The 19,202-nt window shown below is 43.2% G+C and overlaps 1 protein-coding gene across 1 annotated transcript in view; it reads left to right on the forward strand.

The window, feature by feature from the left end:
* The window catches only part of Wipf3 (WAS/WASL interacting protein family member 3), a 107,885-nt gene extending 89,045 nt beyond the window's left edge, over nucleotides 1-18,840 (forward strand). The window contains exons 7-10 of the mRNA XM_029567566.1: nucleotides 2,414-2,536; nucleotides 3,496-3,597; nucleotides 13,189-13,265; nucleotides 17,280-18,840. Of these exons, the coding sequence (XP_029423426.1) occupies nucleotides 2,414-2,536; nucleotides 3,496-3,597; nucleotides 13,189-13,265; nucleotides 17,280-17,303 (326 nt within the window). The 3' untranslated portion in view covers nucleotides 17,304-18,840. The remainder of the gene's footprint in view (nucleotides 1-2,413; nucleotides 2,537-3,495; nucleotides 3,598-13,188; nucleotides 13,266-17,279) is intronic.
* The last annotated feature ends 362 nt before the right edge of the window (nucleotides 18,841-19,202 follow it).

The following is a 19,202-nucleotide window of genomic DNA, read 5'->3' on the forward strand; positions in this document are numbered from 1 at the left end:
CATTAAAAGCTTTTGTCAAATTAGTAAAATTTATTTATTATAAATTTATTTACATATAAATATAAGTGAATTACTATCATAGCCAGTATATACTATATTTCTGGTGTTAGGGTATTTAAGCTGATTCCATCTTTTATTTCTATGAAATATTGTAGAAAATAATTTTAGAAATTTTAGTGTACATTATGGATAAATTTTAAGGATGAGTTCCAAAAAGAGAATTCCTTTTTTTTTTTCAAATTTAAAAAGTGAATTATATTTGAGGAAAAAGCATAAATATTTGCAACATGTTAATTAGTAGAGGCAAAACACATTACCATTGAAATGTACCTGATAATTTTTGTGTGTGTGTGTGTTATATTTTTTTTTACTTAGAAGAAGCATTTCATTACAACAGCATTGACATATTCAATAACAATTTCCAGAGCTAAGATGCATCTCTTTCAAAATTGGCTGTAAATTTTTAGGTTTACAGTTGAATTATTAGTTATACAATATTGTACTCAGTATAAACCCTATAAGACATAAAATTAAATGAGGTTTTAACCTTTAAAAAAGATCTCCATTATTAAAATACACAGTTTCATACAGAAAAATTCATTTTCAATGCAACTGACATTAAGATGTTTGCACATGCATTTTTAATCTCTATATAGCTGATTATTACTAGTGACGATCGATTAATTTCTGAGCTCCTTGGCATCTGAGCATGGATATAAGTTATCAGGTAGATTTCAATGATAATGTTTTTCACATCTACTAAGTATTATTATTTTTTAATTATTTATTTCATAACCAAATGATTAGAAGAGGCATTTTATTACAACAGCATTGACATACTCAATAACAATTTCCAGAGCTAAGATGCATCTCTTTCAAAATTACTGTAAATTTTTAGGTTTACAGTTGAATTGATACAGTTATACAATATTGTACTCCATATAACCCCTGTAAGACATCAAATTAGATGAGGTTTAAAGTTTTAAAAAAGATCTCCATTTCATTATTAAAATAGAGTTTCATACAGAAAAAATCATTTTTAATACATTCTGAGCTCCTTGGCATCTAAGCATGGATATAAAGTCATCAGGTAGATTTCAATGGTAGTGTTTTTCACATCTACCAATTATTGATAATTCCTAGTAAAAGGGCAAGGATATCTTTAAGACCTTTCTTTTTTGGAGGTGGGTAACTTCTCAACCAGCAGAGGGTCAGAGCCCCTTTAATCTTTTAGTGGGCATGTGGGGGCAAGGACATCGCTAGTGTTTTCCTTAAGTATCTAGGAAGGGAAGAGCAGAAAGGTGGAGGACTATGGCAGGGAAGAGGAAGGAGCATGGGTAGGAAGAGGAAGAAGTCTGGGAAGAGGAGAGGGAGGCTGGGAGGAGGTAGGAGGGAGAAGGAGACTGAGAGGAAAGGTGGGGGGAGGGAAGAGGCTGAGAAATTAAAGGAGGCTGGGAAGGCAAAGGAGGCTTAGAGGAAGGAGGAGGTTGGGTTGGCAGGAGAAGGAGGCTAGGAAGCCCTGGTGGTAGAGTAGAGGCTGGATGGTGCAGAAAGGGCGTGACCCTGTACCTGAAGCTCCTACATTCGCTCCAAATACCAAACCCCTGGTCAGTCACAGGTGCTTATCTGAACTCTTTATGTCTTTGGGTGTGTACAAAATGAGGGTACCCCTGCTTCAGCACAATGTGATAGGAAGAGAAGAGACTGCCATTGTGAGTGAGCATCCCACACAAGAACAGTGGGACAGTGTGATCCTTGTAAGGAGGTAGACAGAGTCACTGAGGAAACAGGGTGCCAGGATGCGGCTTGGGGACTGCCAGCAGAGTCAGCCAGAAAAGCACTGGTAGAGGAGTGAGGAAGTCTCTTACCTCCATGACCAGGGAAGGCTTGAGGAAGGAAGTTGGTGTAATTTGGGTCCTAGAGGGCAGGAAAGGTTTACCTGACTAGGAAGAAAACCAAGGTTTGCAATGCAGGGGAACCAGTGGGAGTAGAACCCGGAGGTAGGATCATCCCTGCCAGTCCTTCCTTTGGCCTCCCCCAGTTCTTGCCTGCAGGACTTCCTTCCCATCCCTACAGCTCTGCAGTGAGTCCCCTTCTGTGTGCTGTACCATCTGACCCTGTATGACAGTTAAGGTTGGCACACTTACTACATGCCTCTTAACTCATTTAATCTTTTCAACAACCTTAGGAAATATATGTACTAGTATTCCCATTTTACAGATGTGGAAACTAAGGAAGAAAGGGGCTATGTAAATTATGCCAATGGAGGATCTGTGATTCAATTTCATACAGGTTGGCTTGACTTGTTGCTCTCTTACTCAACTGATCACTTAACACCAGAGAGGCTAAATACCTAACCTATCACATGAAATTAGCAAACACTGTTGGAATGCCTACCCTCTTCTCTGTTAAGGAACCAGTGGGGCAAAGCTAAACCCACCTCCAGTTCCACCTGCAAGATCACCCACCACAGAGCTTTCCAGCAAGAGCCAGCAGCCTGGAGGACAGCTGCGAAATGGAAGCCAGCACCTGATGGGTGAGAATGGAGGCCTGTGGGGTGGGCTGCTTGAGAACATGAGTTCTCCTGGTTCCCAGGGACAGCTGAGCAGCCCTCCATGCTGTCATTACAGTGATTAGGGGCTCACTAGAGCACAGAACAACCTGCAAGATCTGTGAAATGGGGTTCCACTCTATATCTTCTGGGCAGATCTAGGACCCATTCTCTAGTCTGATTCAGATTTGAAGGAAAAGGCATCCAGTAATAGAACCATGCATGTGCATATGTGTGTGTGTGTGTGTGTGTGTGTGTGTGTGTGTGTGTGTGTGTATGTGTCCATGGAGAAATAAGTCCATGACCTCAGAAGACCAGAGTGACTTGGATGAGGGCGAGGAGCAAAAGGAAGCTCTGCCAAGCAGGAAGAAGGAAGCCACTTGGGGTCAATGACACCTCAGAACCTGTACAGTCCTTCCATGTACTGGCTACTCTCAGATCAGATGGCAGATCAGATGGGCCAAGAACAAGCCTTGGGCCCTCCTGACCTGCACCAGGAACTCCAGGCAGAATCCATTTCCTATGGAGAGCCTGGGCTTCACACTAGTCACAACCAAGCCCACATCTCTCCTTCCCCTCAAAGCCTTCCTGCCATTGGGAACCCCGAAGGTACACTTTTTGGTACCTAGTACCAGGTCCCCTCCTAGTACCTGCTTCTTCCCTGAGTCTTTTGAGTCCGGCTAGCCTTTTCTGCTCTTTCAGCAGCTCCCTTGGGTGGTGGAGAAGCTTGGGCTTTGATCAAGAATAACTATGCATTTTGCTTCCCCTCCTCTCAGCCAGGAAATCCAGAAAAGTAGGTAAATGTCTTGGGGAAATAACCCTTGCACAGAGTATAGGCAAGCAGGAAACACTGTTACTTGTGTGCTGAAAAGGGTCACACTTCAGTCATAATGGTAACTGGAGTGAACTTTATGTAAACATTTCCATGTCTCTCGTGTGTACAGATGACTTCGAGTCTAAATTCACCTTCCACTCCATGGAAGACTTTCCCCCTCCAGATGAATACAAACCATGCCAGAAGATTTACCCCAGCAAGGTCCCCAGAAGTAAGTACTACCTTGACAAGACCCTCCAAAGTACAGATAGCACTGTGACTTTACTGTCCCCCTGCAAGGACGTTGTGCTGTGCGTACTTCTGCAAGCTTAAGGATGTTTCATTTGGAGGTTTTCTATAGAACACCAGAATTAACTGGCATCTTGTTTGAAATTGCTGAAATTTGCCATGTGTCCTTCCCTCCCTGGGGCCTTTGACTAGGGGACCAAATGCCTAGACAACAGAGAACTGGGATACAGACTCTTCATAACCTGAATCCTCACCCATCAGAGTCTGACAAACATGAAATGAAAAAATATCCGTAGACCAGTGATTCTCAACCTTGGCCATGCGTGACAATGATTTAGAAGCTTTTTAAACTCCTGAAGGTCAGGCTGAATACAGAGTATCCAGGGTGAGACTGGATGTCAGGATGTCTGAAAACTACCAGTTAAATCCAGTACACAGTGAGGTGGACCCTCAGAGCCCAGGAGACTCTGCCTCCTGACTGCACTGTGTAGGCAAGCTCCAAGAGGCCTTCACTTGCCTTCCCTGTCCATCCTGGAGAGGAGAGTGCCGGATGGATACCCCTCAGGCCCAAAGCAGCAAGAAGGACTGAGAAAACCGAGGGCTGGAGAGCTGACTACTCGGGGACTTTTCCAGCTCCTTAGCATTGCTGTGCGATTCCTGCATGGTGCTAGGTCAGTCCATAACCCAGGAGGTAGGAGAGGGCAGAATCAACAATATAGGCTAGATGTATTCTTACCCATCACCAAAGTGGGACCTTTACTCGTATTCGTCTTTGCACTCAAATGGAAAATCATGTGTTTAAGGCTGCCCCAAAACCAGGAGTCCAGAACCGGACTCGGTGTAGCTATCCTTGAGAGGGTCTGGTGCAGTCCCTTTTGTGGGGCTCAGTTTCCTGGAAGCAGAGTAGAGGGCATCTGCCCTGCACTTGACAGAGATGCTGTTAGCATCAGCCTAAACAGAGCTCTTTCTGCTGGCTATGGGTCCTCACTGTAGAGAGAGGGGGGCCTGCTGTGCCCTTTGAATAACCCCTCTGTCCTGGATTAAGACAAAGGAGAGGACATGGGAGACCAATCCTCCTTAGGGTTCTGATGGATAGTGAAAAGCCAGCCATGAGTGAAAACAGGTGCTGTGTCTGTCTGGCATTCCAACTCAGGGCAGCATATATACCCTGTGAGATCAGAGCCTACAGTGAGAGGTGAGGTTCTCAAACTCACCACACAACCCCTGAAATAGATGGGTAAGGAAATAACCTGTTTGTCTTAATGCACAAGTGTGCTAATGATTGTTTACAGAACACCCCAGTTAACTGACATCAGATTTAGAATTGCCAAATTCCAAACCATTGAGGATGCATGATGGGCCTGGACATGGAGGCAGAAGTTAGGGATCCAAAGACCTAGGGAGAAAACTACCTTTCCACATGAGGCATCCTGGGGATAGGGCAGACTGGGAGAGAGCATGACTGTGCTGGTGCATTTAGGAATCACAAGTGTGGGGCTGGAGAGATGGCTCAGCGGTTAAGAGCACTCACTATTCTTGCAGAGGACCAGGGTCTGAGTCCCAGAACCCACATGGCGACTAACAGCTGTCCTTAATTGCAGGGCATTGCACAGCACAGGTGCACCTACCTACATGCAAGAAATATACTCACACACAGAAAATAAAAATAATAAATAAAATATTTTTTTAAAAGGAATCACAAGAGTCTTGGTGTATCAGGGCCCAAGGTGGCAGGCTGGATGAGGCCATAAAAGTGGCACAAGGCTCAGGCTGCAGAATTGTCCAAGTTTACTTTCTATTGCTGTGATAAAACATTCTAACCAAAACCAACTTAGAGGGGAAAGGTTTATTGCATCTTACACTTCCAAGTAACAGTTCATCATTGAGGGAAGCCAGGATCAGAATTCAGGGCAGGAACATGGAGGCAGGAACCAAAGCACAAACCGTGGAGGAGGAACACTGCTTACGGGCTTGCTCCTCTGGGCTGTGCTCAGCCTGCTTTCTTATATAACCCAGGACCACTGGCCCAGGAATGATACCACCTACAGTGGGCTGGGCCTTCCCACATCACTTAACAATCAAGAAAATGCCTCACAGACATACCCATTGACAGTCCCATAGAGGAAATTCCCCAACTGAGGTTTCCTCTTCCTAGTTGTCAAGTTGACAGCTAAAGCTATTCAGCACAGGACTGTCAGTAAACAATACCCTGTGTCCCTGTCCTTGCAGAGGGACCTTATAAAGTTCTATCTTGTAAAATATGCACAGATATCAGATGGACAAAGACTTGGGTGTCTTATTCTGAGTGAAAGACAGGACTTAGGTGTCAATCTGTTCAAGAGCATGTCCTTTAGTGACTAAGACCTCCCATTAGGTCCTACCTCTTAAAGGTTTCACCACCTCTGGATGACCATAAGGAAACACTTTTCTAGACACTTGGTCAGTTACTCATATGTGTTCATAACAATGGTGACAGCATGTACAAGTTCCATGAAAGCTCAAACCAGAAAAAAAAATCTCAGCATAGACATGAGGAATTGGGTAAGAAACACCAACCCAACCTAAGGAAATTATGACAACTGATGGCTCGTGGGAGGAACAGAGACAGTCTTTTCAAGGATGGAACTCTTGGTAGGTTAACCAGGCTCCAGTGAATGGGCATACACTGAAGGACATTTGGGAGCACAAATTAGACTCTATAGGCTTTACAGAGATATACACACACACACATATATATGCAGATATATGTATACACACACATATATAATACATTAAATTGAGCAGGGGACAGTAAGGGGAGGTGCAGATAGGGAAGGGGATCCAAATACCATCAAATTATATTGTATGAAAAATTCCAAAACTCCAATTTAAAAGGGAGGCAAACATTCTACCACTTCCCAATAGCACCACAAAACTTTTATCATATAGTCCTTTGAGGGATAGTTCAGATCCAAATTACAGCATGTCCCATCAGTTCCTCTCAAGGGTGTAGACCCCAAAGAATTTTAAATTAGTGTTTACACAAAAATGTGGCTGTTAGCAGGGCAAGAGAGATGATTCAGTGGTTAAGAGCAATTATTGCTCTTGCAGAGGTGAGCAGGGTTCAGTTCCCATCACCTACATCAAGGCTTATAACTATCTGTAACTCCAGTTCCATGAGATCCAAAGCCCTCTTCTGGCCTCCACAGGCACTGCTGACATGTCATGTGCTTACATACATGCAAGCAGAACACATGCACATAAAATAAAAATAAATAAATCTTCCAAAAGGTGGATATTTGTAGGAGAACAGCTGACAATTATCAAGTGTCATAAACAGTTCTGACCAATCAACCAAGTTGGTATAGCCATTCCTTGGAACATGGTTCAACCGTAAGAAGGAATCAGTACTAAGACAGACTACAGTCTCAATGGAGCTTGAAAAAAAAAACACTGCGCTAAGTGAAAGAAATCACCCACCAACCCCCAAGGCCACATAATGTACCATTCCATTTATATGAAATGTCAAAAATCAGCAAGCCCATTAGAGACGGCCTGTTAGTGGTTTCCAGGAGCTAGGGCAAGGGAAATGGGAAGTGATGGCTAACTGATACTGTAGTGTCCCTTTAAGGTGATGAGTATTCTGGAACTCGCTAGTGGTGATGGCTCCACAACCTTATGAATGCACTAAATGTCACTAAGAGTAAATTTCATTTTTTTAACTTCTGTAGTCCCAACAATGAAATGAAAGTGGCCAAAAAATTATCAGAAATATTGAGGGAAAATGCTTAGATCATAAATACTTAGTAGTGTGATAGAAAGAATGACATCATCATGATGTCAGCAGATACTGAAGTTCTCACCCACTGGAGAGATTTACATTGATGAGTACCCTGCATGCCCTTGAGAACCACAGTACAGTGGCAGATGGGAGGGAAGATACCACACTCGTAGTTTTATTCCCATGATCCCAGTAAAACCATGTCCATCTATCACTTCAGTGGAAAGTGGCTGATTTCAATGTGACTGTGATCACATCCCAATGTCAACCTTTTTAATGAATATTTTTAATTACTTTTAAAAATTATGTGTATGTGTCTATGTGTAGATATGTGCACATGGGTGCAGGTAGGTGCCCACAAAGGTCAGAGGCCTCAGATTCCCCAGGACCTGGAATTATAGATGATTGTGAGCCACCTAATGTAGGTGCTGGGAATAGAACTTGGGTCCTCTGCAAGAGCAATATGTGCTCTTAACTGCTGAGCTATCTCTCCGGCCCTCTAACTTCTACTTTTTAAAGGAATTTTCAATTGTGGGGAAAAAAAACCCATAAAATATGAAATTCCCTCATCTAAACCATTTTTAATGTCTGGGGCAGTTAAGTGTGCAACCAAACTTCAGAATGATTCTCATCTTGTAAAACCGAAATTCTATACTCATTAAATAACTCCAGGCCTCTTTCTTCCCTTAGCCCCGGACAACTACCATTCTGCTTTTTGTCTCTAAGATTCTGAGTGTTCCTAAATATCCAATGTAGGTAGAAGCGCATGCTATTTATTTTTTGTTACTGACTTGTTTCATCACGTCATAGTTTATGTCAGAATACCATTCTCTTCTAAGGCTGAATAACATTCTCTTGAATATACTAATATGTATGTGTGTATTAAATATTACATGGTATATAGTGTTTCTGTATATACCATGATTCGTTTATCCATTCAGCCATTGTGTCATATCAAAGGGTAACTGTCTTTAATGGTTGGAGGGCTACCATACTGTCTCCCACAGCAGCTCCTCTATTTTTCATTTTCACCATCTTTGCCAAGGTTTCAACTTTCTCCACATCTTCACCAATACTTGTTGTCTTCCATTTTTAAATTTCATTTAAATTTCTTGTCGCTTTTTTATTTTATCATAGCCACTCTAATGGGTGTCGTGTGGTATCTCGTCATCCAACTCCTGTTTTAAGTGTTATTTATGATGAAACTAGCCACAGTTATTTTCATGAGCAACAGAACTTCTTACCAAGCACTGCGTAACTTTAACAGTACCAAGTATTCATGTATTCAAGTATTCATAAAAACCAAAGGACTAGAATGTCCCGAGAGTGTAACATTCGGCAGAAAAAAACACATGGCCAAACGTTATCTAGTTCTGCCTTTGTGCTGACAGTGGGGCAGGATCCTCACAGCTCCTGGTAATGCTGTTCACCACACCATCGCTGAGCTGCCTTCTGGCATCCCACTGCTTCTCCCACAGTGCTGCCCTTCCTAGACACACCTTGTTTCTCTGAGACCACAGAGATGCTGTGTATTAAGTCATCTCATCTCCCTCCAGCCCCTGACCTTCCCCACTCCGTCTCTACTTACTCTCCTCTTCTCTTTCCAGCAAGTCCTCTCAGGCTTTCTGCCCTCTCAGCTGTGGCAAGGTTGCGCCACTCACGACCACCAGTGGACCTCCATGTCAGCACTCCCTGTGGGTCAGAGGTGTTAGCGGTGGTCCAGCATCGCCTCTTGCTAACAGCCTCACCCCCTTACTGCCGCTCCTGCTTTGTTGTTACATCAAAAGCTTCGGTCATCTTTGACTTCTTTCTGTCTCTTCTGCTCCCACATGGCAATACTTTACTAGAGAATTCCAAGCACACTCCTGCCTCTGGGTTCTTTGCAGCAGTTGTTCCTGGACACCCACATCATCACTGCCCATTTCCTCTGGAACTTAGAGCAGACAGTGCATGTTCTCATCAGCTCAGGCCAGCTAGCTCAACAGACATGTGTCTTCTCACAGTTCGGGAGGCTGAGAAATCTAAGGTCAGTGTGCTACCTGATTCTGTCTCTAGGGAGGGTGCTTTCTTCTTTGCAGAGGAGTGTCCCTATCCTTGTGGCCTCATAAAACCCTGCTCACCTGCCAAATACCATTAGATTGAATGTTAAGATTTCAACATACGAATTTTGGGGTGATTCAGTTCAATGTGTAAGCACCTTATCAAAGGGGCCCTCCTGCTATTAATAGCCCAATACTTTATATTTTCTTCATGCTGTATTTTAATTGTCTTCAAAGCACTTGTGCTCACCTGACATTTGTTTCTTTTCTCAAAATAGTGTAAGGCCTGAATGCCAGGGACTGCATCAGTTTTTATCCACTGACCTATCTCCAGCTCCCAGGATGGGGCCATGCACATACTCTGTAAATATTTGTTGAATTAAAAAATAAAAATGTAGGGACTGGAGAGATGGCTTAGTGATTAGGAACACTGGCTGTTCTTGCAAAAGACCTGGGTTAGAATCCCAGCACCCACATGGCAGCTAACAACTGTCCATAATTCCAGTTCTAGGGAATCCGATGGCTTCTTCTCTCCTCTTCAGGCATTGCATGACATGCATGCACTTACATACATGCAGGCAATATATGCATACACTTAAAATAAAGATATAAATAAATAAATAAAAGCGTAGCAAGGTGTGGTGGCATTCATCTTTAATGCCAGCTCTTGAGAGGCACAGGAAAGCAGATCTCTGTGAGATCGAGACCAGCCTGGTCTACATGGTGAGTTCTAGGCCAGCTGCGGCTACGGGGAGATGCTGTCTCAAAAGCAAAACAAAAACAAAAATTAAAAATATAGTCACTCATTGCTAACCCACTTATGGAGTAGAAACATTTGTAAATAGCAACATTTCCATTGATGCAAAACAGATTCATGTACTAGAATTCTTTGACCATTAAAACAAGTGTATTGAATGTTCAGTGACACGGGAAAATGTTAACACTACCACAATACAAGCAAGAATATACAAAAAGAACATGAAATCTACATTTCATAAAAATTTAATTAATTTATGTGTCGTGTAGTAAGGAAGACTGATCAAACAGAGAAAGAGACTAGAAATATAACAAAGTATTGAAAGTGATTAGCATTCAGTGGTGAGATAATGACTTTCATTTTTTCTTTACTGATTTATCCAAATTTTGGTAATAAATTCGTACTGCTTTCAATGATCATTAAAAGTAACTTTAAATTGCAATTTATACGGAAAGAGGATAGGATTAGCTAACTTCTGGTCCACACACCTACATAGGAAGAAGTAGAGACCTATTGTAGGTAGGGTGACCCATCTCAGGACCATGTGAGTTGAATCCTCTCCTGAGGGGATGTGGTCTCTCTCCTACCAGCCAGGACAGTGACAGTGACACTAGGAAGATGGGAAGGCCAGGTATGCAATGTTGAAGGTTTGGAGCCTTCTGAATAAGAAGACCACTTGGAGCCATCCATCCCATTTCCTCTGTGTACAGCTGTGAGGCAGAAGTAAAGAAAGTGACCTATCTGTGTCCCCAGCTGGAGCCAAAGTCAGAGCTAGTGCCCAGCATCTGTTCCATGCCCAGCACTTTTTGTCTCTCATGGTGTTGCCTCTGTACTTTCATGCCAAGGTTTAGACAGTGTTGGCCCAGGACCAACAGGTTGGATCCTCACAGGAGTCACCATTTCCCAAACAGATTTAACAGTGCACAGAAATTACACTCCTAGGTTGGGTGTTAGTATATCCAAGAGACCATGTCTTAATAGCCAAGCAAATGTGTAAATCCTTTCTGCACTCTGATCAAGTCCTGCCTATTCATCCTCCTGTTGCCTGCTAGAAAATAGATTTTCTAACCCCCCTGCAACAAGAAAATTTGGCTGTGCTTGGAAAAAGATAACAAAGTTTACTTCGTTTGCACATGACAAAAACTAAGGCTAGAAGCCAGCACGGCCCCAGCCTCTTCTCCTTGGCCCAAGCACAGATAACATTTAAGCCCTCAGCCTCACTGCCTTTGCAGCCACAGCTGTGGCCGTGGGTGAGGTAAGGATGTGCCTCTGCCGAGACAGCACAGTTGAACAATGCAGCTGGCTTTCAATGCAGCAGGGGATTGGGATGGGGAAGAAGGGTAACATATAGTTCTTACTATGAACTACAGTAGCAAAAGTAGGAAAACTGCCTTTCTGCTGGATCTGAAACACCCATCCAGGGAAAAGCAGCAGGTGTATCCACAGAGTGGCCCCAAGGAGAGTCTAGAGGTATCTCATAAGGGAACATGCCCCTGATGTGACCCTGGCTGACCCTGAGGTTGTCCTGCCACTCACTCCTAGCAGCAGCAAAGTTCTCCCTTCTTCTCCTCCAACTTCCTTTCTCTTCTTTCTGGTCATCTTTGTGAAAAGTGGTGGGAAACGCCTACCCATGAAGCCTGTTTTACTGCCCGGTGGTTTTCAGATGGGCTAGGGGTTGCTCATGGGGAAGGTGGGCAATGTCCAGAGTCTTTGTGCTGGTTACAGGTAGGCCTGGGCTTGCACAAGGCTGCTGTGGGCTCTGAGGGAACAGAGATCAGAGATGTGGCAAGCATTGCACAGTATACAGGACAGACCCACCTACCTAATTAGTAAAGATGAGACTGTAAGAACTGTGTCCAGTGAATGGTTTTTCTGAGGTGAACAGTATCCTTAGCTTTATGCTTAAAAGCTAAGGACAATAATCTGTAAGCCTGACCTCCCACCTGGATAGAATGGTAATTGTATCATCCAATAGGAAAATTTTCAGTTTATTGTTTATGTTTTTAATGAATTCTAAAAGTAGCCTAGATTATTCTTTTGATACAATTTCATCTTCCCAAATTGTCTTCATAAACATTTCGACATCTCCTTAGTCTTCCACAAGGTCACCCTGAACTCTGTTCACCTAAAAGATTTTGATACACGGGCTATCCTCAGTTTCACTATTATAAGTGACCGCATTGCTTTCTAAGCACACAGCAACAGGAATTACTGGAGGACTTTGAGACATGGTTATTTAATTCCTAGGCCCTGACAGCAGCAGGATAGAGTGGGGTGGGGGGGTCTCCTAACAAATGCCTCGAAAGAAAAGACACTAGGAGATATGGTTCAGAACAGTTGACTAAAGGGAGGGTTCTGGAAAACTTAGGAATGTGAATTTAAAACTTGAGTAGACTATCTGAAAAGAAAAATGTAGGAAAAAAGTTTGGTAGATTAGCCCTAGACTTTTTGCTGTGATGACCCAGGGATAGACAATTGGGATTGGGGGCTGGTCATGCAGGCTAAGCGGCATTTGGGTTTTTTATTTCCCATCATCTTCTGTAGTCGTTCAGTTCTTAACTATAGCAATATATTCTCTTGTAACTTGTGTGATATTGGAGTTACACTGTTGGAGCTCATGGAATGGAAGTCTGAATCATGTCAGCAGTCAATGACCTTAAGCTGTTTTAACAGACCCTGCACTGTGTTTGGGTTGCCATAGTGACAGGCAGACAAATGTGCTTGGAGGTCGGGTATGTTAGTCAGGAAACCCTTATTTGCATTTAGCTGACAGGCCTTAAAAATGTGTTCTCAAAGAGCACTGCATGTGACTCCCTGATTTCGTGGACTATGACATAGAAGCCAGGGTGAAAATGCACAGTCTAAAGCCAGAAGGTGAAGGTTTCAGGTTAGGCTCTTGTTGCCTATCGGTTCCTTTGCCTATACTTTAAAGTGCTGGTTTAGCAGAAGTTTCTCCGTAGGATGTACAGTGGCCCTGGGCTGTCAGCTATGAAATCACTCTACTCTTGTTTCTCTCAGGTCGCACACCTGGTCCCTGGCTCCAAGCTGAGACAGCTGGGCAGAGTTCTGATGACATCAAAAGCAGAAATTCTCAGGTAATGGAACAGTTTCAGATTCTGCCCTGTGAAAGGGGCTTTCTCTTTCACATTCCAATACCATTATGTGCAGAAGCAAGTGTTGTCGCTCAGAACCCCCTTAATCTCATCTGTAATGTGCACTTCCATCACCCCAGTCTTCCCCAAGTGTGATCATTTGACAAGAGTGTAGGGAAACCTCATAGAATTTATAATATATAATTCAGTGTTCTCTCTTGCCTGTGCAATGCAGTTCCTTGGGGCTTTTTCCTCCAACAGTATTGATTGATATTGATCAAATTTAATCACAGTCCAAGTGCTGGTGACTACAGGTAACTGTCAAAGCTAGGAGGGAAATCACGTAAGTGCCGTGTGCTGTCCTTTTAAAGAAATGCTCTTGTTCTCACCCAAAGCAAGCTTTACCAAGAGTTTTCTAACCTGGGCAGAGATGACATCTCTCATAGCACATAATGAGGTCTTGTCTTTTGTTTCTTTGAACACACAAATCCCATGCTGCCCTGGCCTATTCCTGTTTCAGTGTTCTGTGTAACAAACAACAGGTCGATTGTTGATGAACTGGGTCATTCAGCAGCTGTATGAAGTCAAGGAAAGTGACCTGACTAGGAAGGCACTAGAGTCCTAAGAGCTCCACCTATCCCCAGGTGAGGAGGTACTTCCCCTATCAGGCAGGCCACCCCCCTTTTCTAACTAAAGGTAATGCAAGACCCACAATAACCACTCTCAGTGACCACAGGTTTAGAGTGGGTATATAATTGTAACAAGTTCACGAGGAGGAAAAAAGAGAGAAAAGTTATACACAAAATTATTAATGAGTGGTGAATAGGATTCTGGGAAGATGGCATGGTAAGAAGGGCCTGTAACCTGTCACTCTCCCTAGATAGCAGTTGCCCCTGCCTCTGTCTGGTGAAACTGTCTTGGAATTCTGGGATCAGTTGAAGATTTACAACGTCCAGAAAAGACTTGAGCAATAAATTGCAGTTGGTTCTATCATTTTCAGCTCATAACACATTAGCAGCTACCCATTTGCCACCCATCCCCTACTCCCACCGCATGATGGACAACAATGCACATACTCCTGGAGCAACTTCCACACACCTTATGGGAACCAAGTTGGGCAAGAAGAAAACCCCTCTCCTTCAGATCCACAGATTGGGGATCTGTGTTCCAATAGGCCATTGCTGTTTCTAATCACAGAGTTTCCTGTAACAAGGCAGTGCCCATTGCTGTCTTTACCCATCCCATCCCCACCCCCATTTTAGGAGGCCTCTCCCCTTCAGGCTAAGAAGATTTCTACAAGATTTTTTTCTTCCATTCATTTTTCTGTTTCCAATTTTGGGAGCTAAACATTAAGGACTTGGTCTGTGTTAGTCACCTTTTCTTGTTTGCTGTGATAAAATACAACAGCAACTTAAGTGGGGGAGGATTTATTTTGGCTCACAGTTAAGGGTTTCATGGTGGGAGTTCACAGGGGTGGAGCAGCTGATCACTTTGCACTGCAGTCAGGAAGCAGAGGGTAATAAATGTTTGTGCTCAGCTAGCCTGCTGCTTTTTATGCAGACCCAGACCCAAGCCCTGGGAATGGTGCCATCCACTTTTAGGGTAGATCTTCCAACCCCAATTAAGAAAATCCCGCACAAGCATTGCCAGGATAGACTCCTCATAGGCAGGCCCGGAGGCTTGTCTCTTAGGTGATTCCCTGTCAAGTTGATGTCAGTGGCAACCACCACAAGGCCATTTGAAGGGGATATTCTGTATCAAGGAAAGCAGAAGGTCTAATGCCCAGAAAAAGGCACAAGCTCAGAAAAATGCCTGAGAAGACTCAAGTTTACACCTTTGGTTGATTCTTAGCACAGAGATAACCTACAACTTTCAAAAATAAAATCAATGAAACAATCACAACGACCACAGAAAACAGCAAACCCTGGGGAAAGCAGAAAAATCTGGTTTCCAGGGTTATTGCATTATTTGATGAATGTATAGTTTTCAACAGTAACTGCAAAAATACAAAAGGCAGAGAAAGAAACAGAAAAGTGCAGCCCTTTCAACAGCGGGGAAGAGCAAGCAACAAAAATTATTCCTGAAAAAGAACTGATGGCAGATTCACCAAAGACTTTATGAGCTATCTTAAAGATGTCCAGAAAAGTAAAGGAAAATGTGGATAAAATCAAGAAAGTGGTTGATGAACAAAATAGAAATATCAATAAAAAGACAGAGGAGACTGCCAAAAAGAAGTTATAGAGTTGGCAAATACAACTGAATAATTTTTTTTTTGACTAGTAGAGAAAATGAATGGCAGATTGGAACAGGCAGAAAAGAACCAGAGAACTTAAAGATAAGACAAACTTACTTAGTCTGAAGAATGGAATAAAAAGAGGCCAAAAATGAGCAAATCCCAAGAAGCTTGTTGGGTACCATCAGGTGTGCCAAGGTGTTCACTGTGGGATTTAGAGGAGAAGGAGAGGAAGGGGTAGAAAGGCTATTTGAAGAAATAATAACTCAAATTTGATGAGAGAATTGAACATGAACACCTAAGAAGTTCAGTTAACTTAAGTAAGATGAGCTGAAAGAAATCCATACCAAGAAACACTGATCAGATTTGAAGGACAAAGAAAATCTTGAAAGCAGCAAGAATCAATTTGTCACATACAAAAGCTCTTCCGTAAGTCCATCAACAAATTTCTCCTCAGAACTTTCAGGGAGATGAGTTAGGTGGATGGATGCAGTGTTTAAAAGGAAAAAATGTCAGCTAAGAATACTGAATCTGGTAAAATTGTCCTTCAAAGTGAGGGAGAAATCCAGACGTTGACAAAGAAACAAAACCTAAGGGAGTTTATTCCCATTAGACCTGCCCTGCTGTCTTAGGTTTCAAAAATCGAATCCCTTTCTCACATCACTTTCCATGGCATGTCATCCAACTGCATAATGGCCCAGTTTACACCTTGGATCTAGAAAATGATCACTGACTTTTACTTTCTTCAAAGTGCATTTCTAAAGTTTATATGTTTTAGAATGAACAGACTACTTTTATGATAAGAAAAAAATAAGTATCATAACCACAGTCCTTGCATTTATAAAGCTCTTTATGTTTCTTGGTTACTTGCATACGTTCTCTTATTTGACCCTTTCATGACAACCTTGTGATCAAGCTGGAGAGATAACTTTGGTTCTATTTTCACAAAAAGGAGAACTGTGTCCCAGAAGGCTGAGTTAAACAAGGTCCCTCTCTGACTTCTGTCCAATGCCCTTGCCACTCTTCCTCACTGCTTGTCCTGACAAGCTCTGCTATCAGTGTGGCAGTTGTGTGAGCTGTTATACAGGATCTGGTGTCCAGCCTCATGGAAAGCACACACTTAACACTGATGGTGTTTATCTCATCTGACCACAGATCCTCACACTTCCAGCTCAGGCTCCCAGCCATGGGTTGACCACTGTGTTCATAAAGAAGAGGCTGTTCCCAATCCAAGGAAGAGTCATAATCTCATCTTTGGGCACCCCAAAGTCAAGATCTTTTTATGTCTCATTGGAAACCATCTTAATATATTTTCACTACGTTGAGACACACTAAACAATGCACAGAGAAACCACTGGGTTCTAGACAGTAGAGCCATGGAGCACTTGCTTTATGGATACAGTGGCATGCAGTGGGAGCCCTGGGCTGCAAGTCTCAGTAGCTAAGTCCCTTTCCCTCCTTTCTAGTGCCCTGACCTGTTGCATTTTTTTTTTTTTTTTGCTTTCCCTAAGCTTCCTACCAAGTGAACTGCTTATCCTTCATCCCATAAATGTTTATAAGATAACATTAGATCTCCATATACCACCAACTTTTTGTCCTACTTTACCTTTTTCCACCCACAACCCCTTGGGTAAAAACCAGCCCCTTGTGTATGATGTAGCCATCTCTTCTAACATGGTAGCCTTGTATGAACAAGGAAAAGCCGTGGTCCCTGCCCTGGAAGGTCCTCTGTAAGTAATGAGTCTTCTGACCCCACACAGTAATGTTCTGTCATGTTTCTGCAGTTATCGCTAAAGGCACTCCGGTGAGAAGATGGATGAAGCCAAGTTCCTGGGGTTCTCTCACAGGATGGACACTCCCAGGATAATGTGTCAGACTCTACCATAACCAAGCTCTATTCATTTGACATACAGGCTCTGAAGAGAGCAATTATTTATTGTAAATACATGATTTGCACGAGCTTAAAAGAAGCATTTTAGTCAACTTTTATTTGAGTTATATCTTAATATTTTTTAAAACACATCTTGGCATTTGTCTGTACAGATGGAGTCCCATCCCACCCCATAGTTTCCACTGTGACTGTAAATATGCTTGCAGGCTGGCCCTTCCTAGATTCTGAAACATTTTTCAGGGTGTCCTTAGTTCCAATGGTAGTTCCAAAGTCATAAGTATCCACAATAGCTTTTTATTGGCATAACTTCTATTCTCATCACACCAACTGCAAAATCAAACCAAATAATGCCTTATAAACAATACAGCTCAGAGGAAGTAGTGTGTCCCCAGGCCCCGGTGGTGCCACACAGCGTCCAGTTAGCGAGATGCCACTCTCGCTTCTTTTTAGCAGTACAGGGATGCCTTTTTGCTGCCTAATATGAATCTATCCCAACAAGACAGGGGTGGGCTTGGCCCCCCGGTGCCTTTTGCAGGGCCCTTTTTGTAACTGAACTATCTTATAAGTAGCCAATGCTCTTATTGTTTACAACTTCCCTAGCGTCCACATCCCCATCGCTTTCCTTCTATCCCTCTAAGTTCCCAACTCCAACTCCATCCCGGTAGCCAGGGTAAAGTCAATTTTATGAGATTTTAGTGTCTTTCCCCTGCAGGTTACAAATATATACAACTAGTGATTATAGTAAGCTGCTTATTTTACCTCAGAGGTCCCCCCCGACCCTAAGTGTTGGATTTCCATGGAAAATATGACATTCATCTTAATAAGAACAAAATTAGGAGATGGCTCGGTTGGTAAAGTACCTGCCTCGCAAGCATGAGAGCCTGAATTCAATAGCCAGCACCCACATAAAAAGTCAGATGTGTCGTCCCCATGCTGAGGAAGTGAAGGCAGGCTCTGGCCAGTTGGCCTAGACTAATCAGCATGCTTCAGGTCCCAGAGAGAGAAAACTTGCCTCAAAAAACAGCTCCTGAAGAACAACACCTGAGGTTGACATCTGGTCTCTACATGCCCACACATTCATGTGCACATGCATATACCTCACACAGGAATACACACACACACACACACACAAAAGAATAAAGCATCTCATAAATTAGGTCTCAAATATTTGGCCCTGCCTCCACCCTTTAGAAGTCTAGGAACACCTATCAGACCAAAGGAGCTCCCTCTGAGCAGAAGAACACATCACCTAACAGCTCTCTTGTCTTGTGCTGTGTGCCTACAAGTGACAGGAAGAAGTGTGCAGCTAGTCTAGCTGCCCTGAATACAGAGAGGTTCAGGCCAGCTGGAGCTGCTCTTCATACCCTTCCTTGAGCCTCAGGGAAGTGGAGGTGTGCTTTTGCATCTTGTCTGGCCTGAACTGCTCCCCATCCCTGGGAATGTGGAGGCTGTGACAAAAGGGGAGAAAAGAATAAAGCATCTCATAAATTAGGTCTCAAATATTTGGCCCTGCCTCCACCCTTTAGAAGTCTAGGAACACCTATCAGACCAAAGGAGCTCCCTCTGAGCAGAAGAACACATCACCTAACAGCTCTCTTGTCTTGTGCTGTGTGCCTACAAGTGACAGGAAGAAGTGTGCAGCTAGTCTAGCTGCCCTGAATACAGAGAGGTTCAGGCCAGCTGGAGCTGCTCTTCATACCCTTCCTTGAGCCTCAGGGAAGTGGAGGTGTGCTTTTGCATCTTGTCTGGCCTGAACTGCTCCCCATCCCTGGGAATGTGGAGGCTGTGACAAAAGGAGAGAAATAGAAGGAAGCCC

Source organism: Nannospalax galili, unplaced genomic scaffold, assembly GCF_000622305.1.
Source record: "Nannospalax galili isolate Female #2095 unplaced genomic scaffold, S.galili_v1.0 scaffold158, whole genome shotgun sequence".
In the NCBI taxonomy this organism is placed as follows: domain Eukaryota; kingdom Metazoa; phylum Chordata; class Mammalia; order Rodentia; family Spalacidae; genus Nannospalax; species Nannospalax galili.